Raw genomic sequence first — 21969 nt, 5'->3', positions numbered from 1 at the left:
TTTTCATATATTTTATATATTATATATATTTATATATATGTATATATAAAAAATATATCAAAATGCATGTGGATACTCAAATGAAAGCTCTTGGTGAATGTAACATCGGGATGAGCTTATATATTTAGAAATGTCAAAATTTTTAATAATAATAATAATAATAATAAATTTTGAGTTTTTCTGTTATTATTAATGAAATTTTTAAATAGCTAAATGAAAATAATAAAACTCAAAATTTTTGTTATTATGATCATTTTTGAACATTTAGAGATTTAATAAAAGTAATATAAGATATGAAATCAATTTAGAAGGGTAAATGTAAATCGATAGACATGAAAGCAAATTTCAAATAAAACGCATGGCGAGTGAGCAATATACGCTGCGTGAATGTTATTATTTCATAGTCATATTATATACATATGTGTGTTTATATGTTTGCATATACCTATAGATGTTTGTGTTTGGAATATAGACAAATGAAAACAAAAGTCCACAAAATGAAATATAAAACGGTGTTCGGAAATGAATAGTGATATGCGCGTGTTTTTAACGGAAAGAGAGTAAAGTATTACAGGATATTGCCGACACGTATTTCGTTGCTGTTGACTGTAACTGGGAAAAGCTGGAGAACGATATGCCGTTTTGGTTATCCGTATAAATATATAAATATGAATATACCTGTGTATGTTAGTCCTATCCTGTATAGGTATCAATGTTTTGCGACTTTCAACGGATTGCCTATCAATTTTAACGGTTACATTGCTGCGAATCAAATTCTCTGATCACTTGGAATTCAATTGGAAAAATTTACAGGCTATTAGATATCAATTAGCGCAATTAATTAAAAAAAAATTTTTTTATTCAAAAATTTATTGCAATACTCGAGAAAAAAATTAAGAAAATCTTAGCTTGATAATTTAATTTATTTATTTTCTAAATAAATAATAATTATTATTCAATAGAAAATAAAAAAAAATTTTTTCTGCAGACTATTGTTAAATATAAGCCGCAATTAAACGGCATCAAAAACAAATCCCGTTAACTACTCGTTCAATTAGCCGTCAACATAGTAACAAGATTATTACTCCGTAAATTTGTTGGAACATTTGAGCTTGTTCACGTGAGATCGTTAAATTTATTTATTTACTTTTTTACGCAATACGTTTTATTTGATTATTCTCTTTCCGATCAAACGCATCAATCTGTTTGATAATATTTAAATGAGCTTATTTCACCGTTTATTAGTACCGAATAATAAGTAATAACCAACTGCATAATATTACTAATAATAATAATAATAAATGTTAAATAAAATGTATACGGGTGTTATGGTGTTATAATGATAATGAAGATGGCTGCAGCCTACCTTGGTCTTGTACAAGACAACGGGTGGTCTTGGCAGCGAGTCCCGGGGGCAGAGCGAACCTGTAGGCTGGGCCCAGTGACAGTCCTAGACCCAAACCAAGCGCCTCTACGCCGCATCGACCCCCGAATACTGGCCCCACTAGAATCACCCACAAGATTTCATCGTCAGTCATCTGCATTATCATTCTAACATAACAGTTTTATTTTTATTATTATTGTACATTTATTATTTATTAATAAATTTAAAAAAATTTATTTGGGGCGAGAAATCTTAAAAAAAAAAAAAAATTTTTTTGTTTTTAATTAATGTTAAGACAATTAAATTCATAAAAATAATTTTTTTGCTCCAAGATAATTTTTTTTTCTTATCAAATAAATTTTAACTAGCAACCTTGCAGTCACTGTATGATCGCCATGACTTGTGATAATATGAATAAATAAAAATTTGCTCTATTAAGTAATGACTTTTGTTAAATTGCAGTTGAGTGAAAAATTAATACTTTTATAAAAAATAAATTAATTAAAAATGTCAAAAAATCAGTACTGCTATCTACCCCAAAATCAAAAATTCTTGAGCAGAAAAAAACCATAAAGTCTATAATTATGAGTAAATTTTTAGGTCTTTATTATCTACTCTAGATTGATCATCAATGAGTGTATTGCTTTTTTGCAGAGACACGTGCCAATTCGCCCCGATCGCGTGTTCTTTGAAGCTGACTCTTGCTCTACCGAACTGTTTGTATGATATTATATATAATAATATATAGATAGACAGATATAGAGAGTAGACATTTGAATTCCCCTTTTCACTTAGCAGCAAATCGATATTTATTAACATGATATTCTAACATTAAGGTCCTGGCCTGGCTAAAAATTCCGGGAGAAGCTGTGATGTTTATTATTATCATCATCCACGGTTTAGTTTAACAATATATAGATAATATGCTACCGGCGGCTTAACATACTCTTCTTAAATAGCGTCTTTGAAATGCAGAAGAGAATAAAAACGGTAAAAGTCGAGATGTGTGTGTATAAAAGTTTAAATCCACGTGAAGAAGTAGTAGTAGCGAGCAGAGAGGAGCGATAGGACTGGAGATGGAGACGGAGGTGAAGCTGGAGCTGTAGTTTAAGACGAAGCGCGTTGCCTTTGACTCGGTAGCTTACACGCTGATTAAGACACCCGATACAATTAGGCGGCGAAAAGAGTCTCAAAAGATGCGAGAGATCTTGGTCATCTGTAGGCTGGAGGCTGGTTTACATTAGGCGCTCACCGGCACAACGACGATGTAGATGAGACGGAACCTGCTAGAGTAAGAGGTGAGTTTTATTTAAACGCAACGAGTGTCTGAATTCAGACAAGACATATAGACTTTTTATTCCTTTGGTCTTAATGTTTAAGATGTACTTTTAGTTAATGTTATTATATATTATATATGTGCCCGGTGTAACTATAAATTAGACTTCAAGTATCGAAAAATTGTTTCTTTAAATATGTTTCAGGTAAGAATATTTATGAAACATTTTTTTTTTTTTAATATTTAAGAGAATTTAGGTGATTTTTTATTTTTATCAACTTTTTTATTGATATTTCTTAGAGAAAAATATTTTTCATTATTTTTCACGATATAAAAAATGAGAATAATTATTTCGAAAAATAACTTGTTGAAAGTTAGATGTGAAATAAAAAAAAAATTAGAAAAATAAAGAAATTAAAAAAAAATTTTATTTAAAAAAAAATGTTTAAAGAATTGACTCACAAAACTAAAAATAAAAAACCCGTATTAAAAATGTATGATTGGTTTATATATATATATATATATATATATATATATATATATATATATATATATATATATATATATATATATATATATATGTGATTGTGATGTATAAATTGATAATGATAAAAATAATAAAAAAGCCCTGACGGATGGTCTTATCGAAGGGGTGTGTCTAAGTAAAAAAATGAGTGAGCGTGCGCTGGAAGGCTTAAACTCAAAGACATATAAAATAGAGGAGCGAAGTAAAGAGTCGACGAGTCCGCGGCTCGATGAATTATTCAAAGTCTCGATATATATACGGTCGTCTTTGGTTTACCAAGTCGCGAATCTCGGGCTGCCAACGGGCGACGGATTCCCGTCTCTCGTCCTCTCTCAATCCTCAATCCTCAATCCTCGGATTGCACTCGCATTTTTTCCCATTATTTTTTATTTTTTCAACATACTCCTTAAATATTTTTTCATTTTGTTTCTCAACTCCGATACCGGAGCACCCGACTCCTGTTTATTTTATTTCATTTATCTCCGCTCAATCCACTTCTGCTCTCAGCTCTTGTAAGCTTTTCTCCACTGGTCTCTGCTTTTTTGTCCCCTCCGTCTCCCCCGGGTCCCTTTTTTGTGCATCCAGCACACACGAGACGAATCTTCTCTCCTTCCGCGAAGAAACTGCCGAGATTAAGATCGCAAGGATCTGCAACGGACTGTCAGCTGCCAGTCCCGTGTCTCTTACTCGCACGCGGCTACTGCGTTTCGCGTGCCTTCTATGGCCAATTCCACCATGTATTTTCATGATTTCAACTCTCCTCTGTGTTCTACCGAGCCTTTTTTTATTATTTTTTTTTTTTTTTTTTACATATAATACGAATATATATATATACGACTTTATATCGACAGACTAAAGGCCTTTTAAATAGATAAATACTCAACTCGACACTCTGTTAATTGGAACTAATCGTTGATTGTCAATATGTAATTGATCGCAGACAAGATATTCATTTGCAATTTTTCTAATTAACACTTTAATTTTGATTTTATTCATTGGTTTTGTTTCTATAATTTTTTTTTCTTTAAGAATATTGATATTAAATTAAAAAAATTTTTTTTAAGAAAAAAAATAAAATTAGAAAATTTGTCACATTATTAAAGTTCAAATAATAATAATTATTATTTTGTAAAAATTTCAGGCATTGTTTCCAGAATTATTTTTATATCTTCAAAGTTTTTGTAAATCTCAAGAAATTAATATTAAAAAAAAACTATCTAATTTTTTTAAGCAAAGATAAAAAAAATGTACATACATGTAATAATATACATATATTAAAGAATTTAACCCAAGGAAGAAAGTGACCATACATGACACTACTATACGGCTATTACGGAAATTGAGGTATTTGAGCTGTACTCATACTCATGAGTGAATGAGTGGGTAGGGTTGCATCCAGTTAGACGGTTCAGTACTTGCCGTGAGAGATCTTGCTATTCAATCCTCTACTCTGTACACATACAACACTGTATATGTATATTTATACGTAGCTACTTCGCTAAGTACCTGTTTGTGTATAATGTGTATCGTATATAAGCGTTATACACTGATCCTTATTCATGGACCGACACACACAGCTAAACCGGCGGAGGTATAAAGAGTAAAGTATATAAACAATACACTCATATGTCATGAACATTTAATCTATCCAGCATCACAACACTGTAAACTGCAAACAAGATTGAAAAGAGCAAATGGAAATAGTAGTTTTGCTCAAATTACCCCCGCGAGCGAATGGAATCAAATCATTCAAGCTTGCGGTGATACATTTCAAAAACAAATAGTAAACCCAGTATAAATAGTAAACCCAAATAGTATCCCCAGTCAATATTAGTTGTCATATTATTGTTGTAATGTTAATGGTAAATTATCATTATTGTTATTATCGTCATCATTACAAATTTACAAACATCAAGAAGCTAAATTTTCAATCGATTCGCTAAGTATACAATGCTACTGAATAAAACAAATAATTTATCTAGATTACGATGATTTATTTAATTATTATTATTAATAATAATTTACGATCTGTAATATTAAATGTTGTGGTTTAATTTTGACATTCAAATAAACTCTTTGATATTAAATTAATAATTATTAATTACTTCATGATAAATTTATGTTTCAAAATATTTAATATTGTCGATTATCTTTTATTTAATATTATAATAATAATGATAATTATTGTCAAATTTTTTCCTTAAATCGCGATCTCAGAAATGTCTCAATATTAATAAAAATTTTATAGTATTAATTTTTTCAATCATACGAGATTTCACCTCAAAATTGGAGGATGTAGCCAAATCAGGACGATCAAGTGCCAAAGTATTCTCAGGCCGTTCGAGTTTCACGGTTGATATTTCATACAGACGCGTGTAACCTGCGATGGGTATACACACCTAGGTCTCTCTGCATTGTCATATTATATAGTATACGGTATAGTTACCTATAGATCACCAACAAACTTAACCGACATATTATATGTACTCCCCGTAGAAGGATAGTACTATACCGAGGAGTATATATCCTTACATTACCCTTGAACGTCGAGTGTGGTTTCGCGTCCTGTCCGAACGATACTCCCGATCATCAGGGCTTCTCTTCACATTTACCTCACACGTATAAATGTATAATCAAATATAAATTAATAATAATACTCAAATTACTTATAATTTGAAAAAATGATAAGAAATCTTTTTTATAAAAAATTTAATTCTTTACAAAAAAAGCTCTTTATCAATTTTTTTCAACCTTTAGAATGACACTAAATTTCACTAAAAAAAACCGATTTTATCATGTGACTATCCTGAAGATAAAATTTTTTTTTATTCCCTTTATAATATAGATAATAAGACATATTTATTTAAAAAAACCAAAAATTCTACCGACGTACAAGAGAGAGTGCATTGTATATCGTGATTGGAATGCAGAAGTAATGCGGAGATTGTTGTTAATATAAGGTCCATGATGAACTATAAAGGCAGGATAAATATATTATGATAATAACAATAATGATAATAAAAAAAATGTCTATTCTTGTTGTCTGTTTGATTTTATTTAAAAATTCATTCCCTCTATCGAACATTCCGTGGCAAACGATTAAGACTTTAACTGCACGATAGAATGCGACGGTTCTTGCCGTCCAATGAATGTTCTCATTGTCTAAGGACCGTGAGAAAAGTCGACACATATAAGACGTTACGTGTTCAATACAACACGTAAATTCGATGTAATTAAAGCAATATTTTACGAGAAACAGCACTTGTAACTGTGACTTGTATTATATTAGTATGTACAGAGATACTGGAATACTGGAATACTCGATACTCGATACTCGATACTCAAACACTACATATTTATAGGTAATTATTATATATAAATACGGAGAGAAATGGAGGAGAAAAGAGGAAAGAGGAAAGAGAAATGTGGATGGGTATGGGTGTGGGACAGATAGACACAAGTGCCCGCACAATTGTAGGATGTAGGAAAACAAATCGAACGAGTAGGGCGCGGATGCAGTGGTTGGAAGCTTACCAGTGATATCCAACCAGTCATCGAGACTTACTACGTTTATACGTGGGGATTACATCGGTATTACCAGAGGACAAACCCGCTTTCGTTATGTGGGATTCACGATAAGCTGGGTGAACAAGTTTGCCCTTAAAAAAATATAATAAAAAATAAATAAATATTATGTTTTAAATCGCATTGCTCCATCAATCTTATTATTTTTACTAGTGTTTTCGGCTAATTCCTCGGTCTAAATATTTTTTTCGGGTTTTAGTTTCGAAATTAAAAATAAATTATTTTAAACTGCGAAAAAAAATTCAAGAAAATTTTTTAGCAGTCTTAACTTACTAAATTTTGTATTTTGAGCTAAATATTAAAGATACGAAAAAATGATAAAAGAGCTTTTTTGTCGGAAATTTAATTCTCTACAAAAAAGATCTCCGTCAATTTTATCGTATCTTGCATTCGTTGGGCATAATTTTCAAATTTACGTAAAAGTTTAAAATGTTCAAAATTTTGGGAAGTTTTTATAATTTTTATTATTAAAAATATATTTTAAATTATTTATTAAAATAACCATTTAAATATTTAATCAGACTAAAGTATTATTAAAGAAGCAGATAATTTTGAAACACTATAAATACTCTTTGATTCGAGTCATGAAAGAAAAATCCCGTGAATCCAAGCCCGAGTATAGAATGAATATAAATTCAATATAAAGACTAAATGTTACTGTAAAACATATATCGAGAAACGTGTGGACGTCTTTTTGGGGTCGAACGAGGAGCTAAGCACCCTGGCTTCGCAGACTACTTAAATCTCCTTCATCCCCTTGAACCTATAGCCTACAGAACCAGAACTAGTACGCCTCGGAATTTTTACGTTGAGATTTTTTTCGGTTCTCTTTTCCTTTGCTGTCTTTGCTGTCTTTCTTACTCAACTAACGAGCCTTTCGTGAATACTTTAGTGCAAGGGTGCCCTCATCCCTCACGAATCGCCCCTCACTCACTCTACTACCAACTGAGTCTGGAGCACAGAGCTCTGTAATTAATTTTAGAAACCGCTTTCAATCCAGCTAGTTACGATCTTGGAGCTTTCTTACTCCGCAAATGACCCCTTTATCTTTCTTACATGTTTATTTTTATGTCTATGAACTTGACTATTACAGTAATTTTAATTTTCATAAATGAATACAAAATTTAAAAAAAAAAAAAATGGAATTTTTCAATTCGATAAATTATTTTTTAATAATAAAAAAATATTCTTTAAACTTTAATTTTAAATTTTACTTTTTATTTGTAAAAAATTGTTTGAAAAATTAAAAAAATAAATTCTTTAGATTTTTTAATTTTAATCAGGATTTCTCGTTTGTCCAATAGAGGGCGAAAAATCACTTGACATATTGAACAAAAATTTTTCAACTAAACAACATAAAAAAAAAATATATTTACACTTTATATATCTGTAGCCATACCTCATATCATCCCCCTGACAGAGGGCTATTTTTTACGACAATTGTAAGACAAAAGAAAGAATAAAAGTATCATGAAAATACCTAAGACAAGGGAGCAGGGTGTAGGTAATCCAAGATTTATTTGGCAATTTCACTTGAAGGTTAATATACGCAATCCAACAAATATTTTAACAAGAATTTTTACAATCGATCTTTGAAAAAAAATTTATCGATGTAAATATAAATTTTATTTTTTCCTCACATTTTTATTTATTTTCTTGGCCCGTCTTATTTATGGCCACAATTAAACGCGGTAATTGATAATCATTTAATAGCCCGATAAAATATTCCGAAGAACGCAGACGTAGACGGTGGACGGGAAAGCTACCTACTGAGTACAAAGTAAAGTATTATATCCCGTACCGGCTTGAGAAAAATATAATCGTGAGTTTAAAATTTGAAATAGTAAAATGTAAACGAAAGAGAATAAAGTAACGAGAGGGTAAGAGGTGGAGAATTCGAATGCATTATTCATGGGCTGTGAGAAGATACGATATGATCCAATATGTGGCCCAAGTGTGCTCGACCCCTGCAAGAAGCTATACTATGCTCTACGTTCTACGTCCTACATCCTACGTTTTCTTGCTCACTTCCCACTGTACTGCTCTGCGCCCTAAGCTGCTGAAAATTGACGCTAGAATTTTATCGTAATTTAGGACATCTAGGCCTGTAGATATGTACATACGTTAACTTTATAAGGGGAAACCGATTTACCGAGGTTTATAGTTAATACTTAACCGTTTTAAAAAAATTTATTTTTTATCTGATTCAAGAATATCATAAATATTAAATTATCAATTTTTAAATTCAAAATTTTTATGGATTTTTAATATTCGGCACCTTTATTGAAATTTTTAAAGATATAAGCTCATCCTGATGTTACACTCATCAAGAGCTTTCGTTTGAGTACCCACATGTATTTTTATATATTTTTGATATATATAAATATATATAATATATAAAATATATGAAAAATTGATGTGGGTACTCAAATAAAAGGTCTCGACGAGTGTAACATCGAGATGAGCTTATATCTTTAAAAATGTCAGTAGTTCACAAGATATAGTCATTTCTTAATTATGTATCTAAAGAGTATTTTCGAATGCAGCCTAAATACTTATCACAATAATTCTTCATAATTTTTCGTATTTTCTCAATTTATTTATAAATTTTTATAAAATAATGATAATAATAATAATAATAATAATAATAAAATACATTATAAAGAAAGTAAAGTAAAAAAGGCATTATATGTCTTTTGTAATGGTGTGAGTGGCAAAGAGGCAAGCGAGGTGGATAGGACTAACAGAGAACCGAGTGAACAGAGTGAACAGAGTGAACAGAGCAAAAGCAACGCACCGTATTAACACACAATGAGATACTTTTGTTTTTAGATTTCACCCTTACCTCCTCCTTCCAAGCTTATATTCGGTTTTACTTCTTACTTCTTGTATATATATACACAAGATTCGAACGTGAACTTGTTCTCCATCTCGAATCTTTTTCTTACCTACCGGGTGATCTATTAATTTTCTACCATTTCGTTACACCTCCCCAATCATAATATTCCTCCAAAGTATCATTTGCAATATTTTATTCCTACAAACTTTAAGACCTCCGATTTTTTCAGCTTATTTTTGTCTAAAATTGAGGGCAAATTTTTTTCAGTGGAGATAAATTTTAATCCTAAATATAAGTAAATTTTTCAAACACTCTGTTTGTGAGCTCGAAATTCTTGGCGCGAATAAAGAGACTCTAACAAGTCACGTGCGTATTTCTTATTCGTAATGCTGCAGTTTAACATTCGCCCATTGTTCAAGGATTTCGTTGATAAATTACCGAATAATTGTCAAATGTGTAGTGAGAAATAAAAAATTTATATATAAAATAAAAATAATATTGTTTTTTTTTTTTATTAATATATTCGTTGGATTAAAATAAATTTTATTTATAATTAATTTACGATACACATTTTAGCCATGTAATTTATCTAGAAATTTTAAAATACCAAACAGCGGTTTAAATAAATTATAAGCGAAGGAATAAATTAAAATTAGATTTAAAAACATCGTGGGTTTTTAATTGAAGACAGTGACGAGAAGAGTTTGGTGAAAAATAATTTATCGACCTATTTAAGTATACACATACAGTAGAAAATTAATTAAAATAGAGTAGAGGTAGAGACTAAGACTGAGATAAAAAAAAATAAAAAAAAAAAATGAATAGATAGTAAAATAAAAATAAAGTGTAATCAGCGATTTAATCCCGTCCAACGTTTGAGTAAATTTATTTTTCCGGTGGCTCGTGACCAGTGAACAGTGAGGATGACGACGTCGGGTGGCAAGTCGTTCGAGCGAAACACTACCAACGAGATTAAAAATGCCCTAATTGGTTAATTGTGTTAGCGCGATCGTGTCAAAGAGCTCTTACATTAGTAGTCAGGAGGCGAGAAAAGAAGCGGGACGAAAATAAATAAATTAAAAGAGGTGGATAAACGTGGAAAGAAATTTTTGATTTTTTACAACCTAATTCTTGGACACTTTGAGAATTATAAATCAACCGATTTCGCCTCCGCGCCTCGTAAATATAAAAAAAAAAAAAAAACTAGACAAATTATAGATGTAAATTTATTTATAAAATAAATGAATGAGATTTTCTAAAACTATCGACTACAAATAGACATAGATAAAAGTTAGTAAATACGAGCTTACAGAAGACAGTGACAAACGCTTTTAGTTCCAGTGATTTCGGTTAATTGTCGGTCGGGCCATTTTTCACTCAACTATAGTTATAAAGAGGATAAAAGAAAGACAGTTGAAACTAAAATGCGTTGGCGTTTATACAAGACATTGGTAGGATTGGTGTGCGGGTCTTTACCACTCGTAAATATCTTGTAGGGTGTCGTACAACGTACAAGCGAAAGGGCTAAAGGTTGAAATGTCTTACTTGAAGGCTTAAGACACAACGACTTTCTAAAGGGAGAAAAAGGGTCTTCACTTATACTACTACTATTACCACTTTACTTCTTGTTCTTTTCTTTTGTAACTAGCCCCAAGTGTAATGACATCCGGGATGAGAGTAGAGAAAGATTTTGAGCTTCTCACTTCACATTTTATTTATACTTTTATGTTTCTATAGTTCTATACTACGCTACTGAAGCCTGAGATGGATTACTGAGGAGTTATCACCTAAGTGAGAAGCTATCCATTATTATTTATGAGCTTTATATATTACTACAACATTACTACGATCACATCCAATGTAACAATAAGCTTCCGGAATTTCATGTTTGATATGTGTATTTTCACGACATATTAATAATTTTTATAAACATTTTGTTGACCTTTGGAGAAAAGACCAAAGTGTCATTTTCATTGCATTGTATTGAGGTGACTGTTGAAAAAACGTGGAATTTAATCCGTAAAACAGACGGATAATAAAATAATAATAATAACGTAAATAATGGAAAGAATTTCGAAGCGGGCAGATTAACCGAGGTGTGAAAATGCCATCGCGAAATCCAAACAGGCGTTTAGAGAATTTCCTGACTAGCAACCGCAGTTATTATGAACGAACATTTCGCGCGTTAACCTGCGCGTGGTCACGCTCGACATCAGCTGATGGTGACAGTTCAATTCGAACTTTAGTGTTCGGCGGTCAGAAATGTTGCCCGCAAAACCACACGCGTGATTTCTGTCTATCGCTTTCTCCTCTTCATCGCGCGAGAGTTTCATCACCACTTATAATAATTTTGCAGCGCCATCGCTCAACAACCCCTTCTTTAATTTTTACCTGAACTCAAAATCATAATCTTTCATTTTTAATGCAATTTTAAGAGAAAAAATCTTGCCAAGAAAATTTTTAGTTTGCTCCAAAACAACTTGAGTCTTCAAACAAACTTAAAAAATTTGTTTTGGTATTAGTAAATCCTTTTTTATGTGTAAAATAAAATTATTTTTTTTAATTATTAAAACTAAAATTTTTCCCGAAGAATTTTCTGTTTTTTTATCCAAAATTTTTAATTTAATTTTAATTAAAAGAAATAAATATCTTGAATTAAGACTGAAAAATTTCAAAGAAAATATTTTTCTCAAACAAAGTAATTTTCTATTACAGCCCAAAAATTAGATGACACCTATCAAAGCTCAACACAATAATGACAACTTTATTCTCCTCACGCATTTATAGGACCCGAGAAGACCTAAAGAACAATCATAACATCCATACGTCGATTTTAGTTGCTTCAGCACGTTTCCCGACAATTGCGACACATTGCTACAAGCTACAAGCTACAAGCTACACATTTGGCATGAGGCCGCGGACTTCCTCTCTCCAGATTTCGGAATTTACCGCAAGCGTAACTGGACGTTAGTTATCGCCGAAACAATGCGATGCAGAACGAGTCAAAGTGAAACAGCAAGTGCGTAGAGCGTAGGGAGGAGAGACGAAACTCCTCGCCCTCTACTCTTGCACTGCTCCTACCCGAGGGGGTCGGAGTTCAGAGTTGAGATGGATGGAGTAGTACTCCGGCTCTGCTGGGCACTACTAGGCTTTAGGTTGTAGCTGCTGATGTGCGGTTGAAGAGATTAATATGCGCGTGAGGCACACACCGCCACTTCCTCTCGACGCGGAGCTCCAACACCTAACTCACTGATTCTGTCTCTGTCTTTGCCCTCAACCCCTTTTCATCGCTCACCCTCGCAGGGTACATACAACTCACTTCAACGCTCTACTCTCTGTACTCTGTACCCTCGACTGCTCCCTTTGCTTCGCGACTGCCCATTCCACATATGTATTTGGTTTAACTGGCCCGCCAGGACTCCCGATTCTCCCTTGCCCGCGTGACCATTTAGTAATTTCTGTCACGAGTCAACCCGTACGTTTACTATAAAACCAAATACATATATATGCGTGTATTATGTAAACGTACAGAGACAGCCAGCGGCTAAGGGAGAGGGTGGGACAGCAAAAAATCAATTTAAAAAAAAAATAAAAAATAATAGAATGGAAACTTATTTTTTTGTTTTTTAAACTTGTACTTTTCGAATAGAAAATAAATTGTCCGGCTTGTGAAAGTTTTTATTTTTTTAGAATTTTTAAAAGAGTCAAAATTTGAAGTGAAATTTTTTGCCAATTTATTTTGCTAAAATTTATATAAATCTTTTTTAAAATATCTCATTTTATTCCAAGGTTTTAAAATTTAATTTACATCATAAGTTGATACAAAAAGGCATTGAAAAAAAATCTAAGGTACTCGCGGGTAATAAAGCTTGAGGTAATAAGACCTACTTAAAAAATATTTGCAATAAAGAGAAAGTTATCCATAAATTTCAATTTTAAATATCATTTCATCCAAGTTAATTTTTTTTTTCTGTGCATAATTGTTTATTTCATTATTTTAGGACTAATAATTAATTAACTTGCAATCATTTGAGCTTCAAAAAAATAAAAATAATTAATATACAAAATCTTAAAATAAAATTTCCCTAAAATTGATAATAAATTTCCGGTGACCAAAAATCTTTAAAAAATTCATGAAAATAATCCCTCTGAACTGAGAAAATAAAGCAATAACCCGACCCTACCCCCAAGTACCGTAAATAAATAAAAATGATGGTCGTACAAGTTTATAAATTTTTCTACTGCGCAAGAATAAACCCAAGTCTGCGTCGGTTCTCCTCCTCTGTGTATATTACTCCGGTATGAAGAAGATTCCTGGGCGGAGCAGGCGTTTCGCGCAAGTACGAGCATTGTCTTAAGACACTAACCCTTTTATTCCTAGACAAGCTCCTATCACTCATCCCAAATCCCTCATCTCTTTAAAAAGAGAGCGCAAATCAAAGGAAAATTTTTCCTGAAGCTATCCATCGACAGCGAGACATGTAATCAAAGCTTGATACTCAATTCTCGCGCAGTAGACAACAAAACCTAACTCGAGGAGTTGACTTGAGTAGAGAGTACCTACGTATGACTCTAGAAATAGAAGCTCCGCCTCCTAGAAACAGGCATTTAACTTGGCCACCCACTCATCCAGCTCGCACCGGGGGTAGTTATTTCTCCGTCCCGCTTAATGCTGCACTTTCACGGTGTTTTATCCTCCAAAGCTTGAACCCCTCTGCGAAACCGCGAAAACTCTCATGACTGTAGCAGTCTACTGTGTTATGTCGGGGCGTGGTGATGAGGACTAGGGAGGAGTCCTCCTCATTCCTCTTCCCTCTTTTTTCCTCAAAGTCATTTATGTGTAACACCGTTAGACAGCAACTGTTCCGACACTTTGCCAATATTACGAGCAAGTGAACTAGCCAAAGAGCAAAAGATAAAATACCGGTATGCAATCCACAAAAAAACATTTTATAGTTTTTATCAAAAGCTCTCTACAAAGAATAGTTAAATTTTTTTTTTTTATCAATAATAGCCTTGTAGTTGCTTGCCAAAATAATAAGAAATACTTTGAACTATTTTTTTTTTTACTCTAAACTCAGAAAAAAAATAAGAAAATTTTCTTAACGCAATTTAGATTTTTGATAATTATTGAGAGTATATTTTCTTGGCTGGAGAATTGGTCGAATTGATTAAAATAATTTTTATTCAATTCAAATAAAATTTTCAACTATGCAAAAAAATAATTTTTTGCTTTAAAAATAATTTTTTGACTGAATAAAATATTTTAAAAAATGAAAATTGTTTTTTTTTTTTAAGAAACATTCTTTTGCTCCAAAATGATTTAAGTTTTCCGAAAAATTTTTTAGCTTAAAATGAAGATTTCTTTGAATTTATATTTATATTATATCAAAAGAATATTTTCGCACTAAATTTTTAGACTGTTGGTGCATAATTACGTAAAAATTATAGAAAAAGTCTAAAATTTAATTAATAATATTCAAATAAAAATTTTTATAAATACTATCTGTATAATTCATAATGATAATTATTATCAGTATAATTATAAATATAATATAAGTAAGGATGAATAAACATGAGATAAAAACTGATAAAAAAAAATATTAAAAAGATGAAAGAAGATGGGAATATTTGATGTGTGTAATTCAATAATTTCATTCCGTTTGTGATGGCGGTAATTTGAACGGTAGCTCGTTACTGCCTGAGCATATAATGAGTCTCGCGTTACCTGTCCTTTTTAAATTTAAATCTAATGCAGGAGTGAGAATAGCAGAAGTAAAAAACAGAGCAAATACACCTCTAGTTATACGAAAAATAATGAGTAATCTGAAAAAATTATACGCGAAAGCATAATTTATTTTTTTTTTTTTTTTTGTACTGAGAAAAAATAAAATGACAAATGATCCATTGATCGATTTTACTCGAGGAGAAGAAATAAAATGAAAGGCAAAATGAAGCAGGAATAGAATAGAACTAGACGAGTGAGAACAAGAGGGTGAGAAATTGATGCCCGAATGCACGTACGTACATCTGAATCGGAAACGTGTAACAACGACCCTATGTACAGACATACACCAGTAGTAGTACCTACCATTCGTACCTACAACCTACAACTCCCAGTACGTATCTGTCATGCTTTCGAAAAGCACTTAGCCTCATTTGTATTCTTAGAGCGAAAATATTCCGTCCAGCGTCCTCCTCGATTTACCATAACCATAACGCACCACGAAATTATTCAATAATCAAATAAAAAAAATTTTTTTATTATTAGTTACTGATATTATTATTGCTACTGGCTGTCATTAATTTACGCTGCGACTAAAACATTTTATTTAATTATGTAATTAATTTTTTATTACCAGTAAGAGATTTTTAATGATAAAAATTTTATAATTTATGTATTAAATAATTATGAATTAAATTAAAAACCGCAAAATGTCAGATTTTTTCTTGAATTTTTTAGACCGCATAAAAAAATCTTTGAAAATTGTAATTATATTTGTTAGTTACATCAGTTGAAAGTTGAAAGTGTATAGAAGAAGGTGACAGATAACAAGCTCGTTGGCATCGGAAGAACGCCAATTAACAGACAAAAGTGTTGGCATCCCTATTTTTTCGTTCATTTTCAACTCGGGCTTCAGACTACGACTAATTATTGTTGGTCAAGCAATTATTTCATACATAAATAAAAGAGTAATATTATTTATTTTTTAACACCCAAAAGTAACAATCGCGAAAATTTTTTTACTCTTTAAAATCATTTTATTAATTATTTTTTCCGACAAAGTTTTTATTACTACATCAAAATGTTAAAAAATCATTCTCTAATAATTAGACCGTCGTTTTGCTCAAGAAGGATTTACACTTTTTTTCTCTCGCCCTCTATTGGACAAACAAATGTATCTCTGTCATATTTGTACAACAAATGTAATATTAAGGGCAATTTTATGCATAAATAAATAGAAATTTTTGAAAAAAGCGCTTCGCTCTTCAATAGATAATTTGAAAGTTAACTATCAATTGCTCTTAAGTAAAAAACTACTAAATAAAAAAATAGATAATATAAATAAAATATACAAAATGATAAATTGACAATTAAATATCCAATCCGGTATTTTGTCAGATTAAAACCGATACTCATAATAATACATAAACAGAAAAGATACGTATAAAAGAGAGAAAGAGAATAATATATAGAGTGTGGGTTTATTCGCGTTATCAATTTCCTGACAAATATCTGTGTTTCCACGAGTACACACGTTACGTTCAATCACGGCGTGTGTTTGTCGCGAGTAACAGCAAGGGGAAGAGGCTTGATGCGTGTAGTGCATATATTTATCCACATCCACACATATAAATATGTAGTACAGATACGGGGGGGTGGACCTAGTGGTGCGTTTACCTTCTCCCCGATTTGTTAGCCGCAGAGGTATCGACTAGTTCGCTCGACACGTTTCATTTCGACATCATATTACGTCCGTTATGCCGCGGACGCTTGAAATATTGCGGACTATGTCGTTATACACGAGCCAAAACTCACTGTATGTACACACTATAATACACTTAAACTAACACATTACCTATACTCCTCCAGCTATCACACTATTACGAATACAACCATAACTACGCATCAACAAAACGATCCGTTCTGCTAACTGTTCCCCGTGATACTAATGTATATTTATAATTTACTCGCTAATAATAATCATTACTTCTATTACTATTTTCATCCCAAATAAGTATCATTTATTTAATTATTTTTTACTCTACTCAGCTTACCGGCTGCTGTGAATAAAAATACGACCACTGGTTGGTGGTTAAGAAAATTTTGCAATCAATAGAAATTAGTCCGCTCTTTTATTTTATTTTTTTTAAAGAAAAAAAAAATAAAAGAGCGGTAAAATAAAATTTTTTTAAATAAAATTAATAATATAGATTATTTTAAACACATAAATAAATTTTATATATTTTTTAACTATTAAAAACCAACAATTTTTTGCAAAAAAAAAAAAATCCAGATGACCGTGAAAGTAAATAATTACCTGAGCGACAAAAAGACCCCCGGGTTTTTAAAAAAATAAAAATAAGAATTATTTAATATTAAAAATAAAATAAAATATGACCGGTCGGGTAAAACCGCGGACAAAGCGAGAATGAAAAAATGAATAAGAATTAAAAAACTAAAAGTATCCCACAAAGGTGAGGGCGAAATGAATGGCTCCATCATCTGGCAATTAAGGTACACAAATTCACCCGAACAGAAGCCACAAGAATATCATTTTTTCGCTACGGTTTTTTGTGTATAAATATTTCCCGGTTTTTATATATATATATATATATATATATATATATATATATATATATATATATATATATATATATATATATATATATATTTTTTTTTTTTTTTTCATCAACACATATCTCGTAAACATTTACGAATGTAAATATTATTATTATTATTTATAAAATATAAATTAATCAACTTACGTCTGTAGGGTCGTCCTTCCTCGGGCGTAGACCGTTCGGTGTTCTCAGAACCAGGCGTAGCATTTGTATCGCGATCATCATCATCAGGACTGGGTCCGCGATTAGAGGCATTAGTCGAGCCGGGGCCAGTGCCCAGGGGTGAACGACTCGCAGAGCCAGCTGGACTTTGCGGAGCTACTTCTTGATTACTCGGGCCACCAGGTAATCCACCGGCGACTCCCGAAGACGGCAATGACGGCGAAAACATATTCGACATGTTTGACAGCGAGCCGATGCTCGCCAATCCTGAAGACACACTCGAGCCTCCGGTTTCAACTTTTAGGCACTTGCTTGGAGGCGCAAATGCCGACGGTCCCAGAGAACGAAACGGTCCAAAGGGTATTCGTGGGTCCAAAGGAGGCAAAAATTGATGTTGCAAGTGTAACATATGGTGAAGTCCGTAGCCCAGTTGCGCGGCGGTACTGAACGGGACTTGCAGCTCCTTCGAATCAGTTACCTTTAGTTTCAATAAAAATTACAATTTATTATTTATTTATATATTTATATTAATTAGTTATAATCATTAGGCTTTTTGTAATACCAGTCTGCATTTTTTACATGCAATAAGCAGTGAGGTTAATATTGTTTGTTGTAAAATCTACCGTTAAAATAATAACTTGATAAATTTTAACTACTCTATAATTAAAGTTATTAACGTTCATTTGATATTTTTATTGCGTTTAATTAATGTACTATTCGGAATTCTAAATCGTTTATTGCTAATTATCTCTCCGGTATTAATAATTTTATTTCTTGTTTCTGTCATTCGAGGAAATTATTAACAATCATTATTTTATTATTTTTTTTTTATGCCGTTCGGCAATTTTATATTATTGATTTTTATTTATTTATTTAATTGTTTCATAAGAACTATCTTTGATACACTCTCTTTGGTTTACTAGGCTTAAAGAGTAATGGCGCAATTTATAAAATTAAAATATACTATTAGAATCATAATTTATTAGATGTGAAGAGTTGACGAGTTGTATCACAGCGTAAGACAAATAATATATTCGTAAAAAATATAATAAATTTAGTGAAATAAAACTGGAATTTTATATTTTAAATTTAAACATTAAATGGATAAATTAAACTATATTATTAGATTTATTTATTAAATATTATAAATTTAATAAATTTTAGTCTGTAAAAAAATTTTGCATAATAAAAAATGGCAATTAAAATTTTTTTAAACATAAGCTGAAAAAAATGAGATAAAAATTTATAGCATTTAATCAAATGAACGTAAATATTGTAATAAATTAGTAATGTTATAAAATTTATGACTTGTAAGGGGAATTGAAACATTCTTACAAATATATAAACCATAAACTGTAAGAAATAAATCGGGTGACATGCGATAAGAAAGTGGTATTAATCTCTGTTTCTAAATCTGCATAACTTTTCATGCAATTACGAAAGCACGACTGGGAGGAAAGGGCACTAACTTGTGGATTGAAGGGTCTCTGCATTCGCAAGCCATCGGGGAGTCCCCCGGCCTGTGAAAACACGACCAAGGACGGTGGCGGGAGATGATTCGGCAAATATGAAGAATTGTCCATCTATAACAGACACCGATTTTTCTTCTATTACTCTTCAATTAATTTTAAATTAAATTAAGCATTAACAGGTAAGTTATTAACTCCGACGCGTCGCGATTGGTGCCCGTTTATTATATCAGACGTAAAAAAATCCTCTATGAAAATAAAAACGATAAAAGATAAAACAGTGGAGCTAAAACGGAGCATTAAAGAGATAAATTCGCGTGTTAATCAGCAGGTAGGCGAATTAAAAGCATAAAAGCCGAAATCTAAATCAGTAAACAATCGATATCGCATCCGGCATTAACCAGCCACGCAAAACCAAATTGCGTGGACAAATGCTTCACCGCAATGGTCACACACAGTACCACCCGCATTCATCGTGGTCGTTCGCCGATCACCCAATGCCAATGTATTAATGCCGGAATCAAAATCAAATTGGTTTTATATTACGTCCGCCGTCGCGGAGCAGTCACCATGTCACCAGTGTGTGTCCACAGCGGTTGAGCATATAATTGTCGTCATCACGAGCCATCGCCGCGGACAAATCGTTTCGGTTCTTGCCTATGCTCATCAATCATCCCTCTTTTAATCGATCATTTAACTCTCGATAAACTACTCTCCTGTACCTTTTTTTTATATTTATATTTATTATTATTCTTCAGTCATTACTATTATTATCGACACATTTTAACAACCGCAATTAAGTTGTAACCGTCAACTGAAAATACTAAACAATTTTTATTCATTTTTATTTAAAAAAAAACTAAAAATTGATACAAATATAATTTATTAAAATTAATTTAGCAGAAGTTTTATAATTTTAATAATTTTTTTTAACAAATAAATTATATTAAAGAAAATATGTAGAAAAAATTGACATTTATAAAATTAAAAATGCAATTTTTTAGAAATAATTTTTCGGAGCAAATTTATTTATAAAAAAAAAATTAAAAAATTGTCATAATTAATTTTTTTTTTTTTTTTAATTATTAGTACAAAAATAATTGAATTTCTATTATTTGAAATTATTAAAAGCTTAAAAATTATTTTTTAAAAATTCTACTGAAAAGAAAAATTTAACAATTTTTAAAGAAATAAATTATTATCAAGAAATTTTCAATTTGTAAATTTTATAAAACTTTTTTTTAATAATTTTTTTATGAACTAAATTATTTGTTAAAAAAAATCAAAAAATAGTTTGTCAGCATTTAAAAAAAATTTTTTAATAAAAAAATAATAAAATTATCGTAGATTTTTTCACTGTCATAATTCAATATAAAAAAAAATATTTTTCATATCGGAATAAAACGACCACTCGATTGAAGATGCATTTCACAAATAATAATAAATAGAATAGTTACAGTTGGACCGCTGTCTTTCCACATAATTGCTGAGGTGCGATGATAATCTTCTTGTCAAAGATTTAACAAATTCAGCTATTGATTAAAATAATAAAAATTTACAACCATTTATAATTGACAAGTCGAAAATTCATTCTGATGAATTTTACAGTGTCATTTATCCGTCACGAACAAATAAATAAAAATAAAAAATTACAATAAAAATAATTAGCGAAGAAATAAATAAATATTTAAAATCACTAAAAAAAAAAAAAAATAAAGTTTAAAACCCGCGCGCTGAGCAAAAGAGACCTAACCTCTTCCAGCTGTCACGCGAGCACTACACGCACGTATTTGAAAACCGCACAGTTGACACAGTAAATAAATTGCAATAAAAGCAATGACACCGGTTAAAACGGAAGCGCTGAAAAATAACAACAATCAGTAAATGTTTTTTGTTGGATAAAAACAAGTGACAGTTTGAGTAAATATTGTTGAAAAAATTTAATTCAAACGGCAGCATGAGCCCGCGCTTTCGGTGGACTCGACCTAACCTAAACCCCGGCAAGTACTGTTGGTACCCTAGCAAAAGAGAGTTATCAGCTGTCACCCCGTCACGGTAAAACGTGAGAGACAAACTGAGAAGCTAGGTAAGCGGGGTATATTGAATGCTAGAGGAAGCCGCCAGCCCGGTGAGCTACCTCGTGGACATGCGAGTGCAGACTGATTGGAGCGTGGAGTGAGGGTACTTACCCACGTCCCTCGAACGCAGAGGAGCGCGACCGCGGTTGCGGTGCCGGAGGTGGTGGTGCGGAGGCGGAGGTACCGATATGCCAGATACGGAGGCAGGAGGCTGCAATTTCCAGCTCCTACGTCCAGCTCACACGCGTGTTTCCAGAGACTGACGCCACGCCATCTACAATTTACGGTCTTCATGCGCCGGCGT

General features: G+C 31.7%; 1 protein-coding gene across 1 annotated transcript; it reads right to left on the bottom strand.

The window, feature by feature from the left end:
* Positions 1-1334: 1334 nt before the first annotated feature.
* On the bottom strand, positions 1335-21747 carry LOC141527641 (uncharacterized). Its single transcript, XM_074243211.1, has 4 exons — positions 21045-21747; positions 19588-19701; positions 18101-18596; positions 1335-1504 (listed from the first exon to the last, which is right to left on the bottom strand). Exons 1-4 carry the CDS (start codon positions 21066-21068, stop codon positions 1335-1337), a joined length of 804 nt encoding a protein of 267 aa, XP_074099312.1. The 5' UTR covers positions 21069-21747.
* Between the last annotated feature and the right edge of the window lie 222 nt (positions 21748-21969).

Source organism: Cotesia typhae, unplaced genomic scaffold (genome assembly GCF_013202065.1).
Source record: "Cotesia typhae breed Kobodo isofemale line unplaced genomic scaffold, CoteBio_Ctyphae contig_4, whole genome shotgun sequence".
In the NCBI taxonomy this organism is placed as follows: domain Eukaryota; kingdom Metazoa; phylum Arthropoda; class Insecta; order Hymenoptera; family Braconidae; genus Cotesia; species Cotesia typhae.
Note: the sequence above shows the minus strand (reverse complement) of the source record. Positions and strands in the feature narration are given on the sequence as shown.

Bases quoted from the DNA above. Each gene is read 5' to 3' on its own strand.
- LOC141527641 (XM_074243211.1), bottom strand. From the start codon at position 21,068: ATGTGGAAAGACAGCGGTCCAACT. The intron at 18,597-19,587 runs GTTAGTGCCCTT...TTGAAACTAAAG, and splicing joins AGAGACCCTTCAATCCACAA to GTAACTGATTCGAAGGAGCT. The intron at 1,505-18,100 runs GTAAGTTGATTA...GGGTGATTCTAG, and splicing joins GGAAGGACGACCCTACAGAC to TGGGGCCAGTATTCGGGGGT.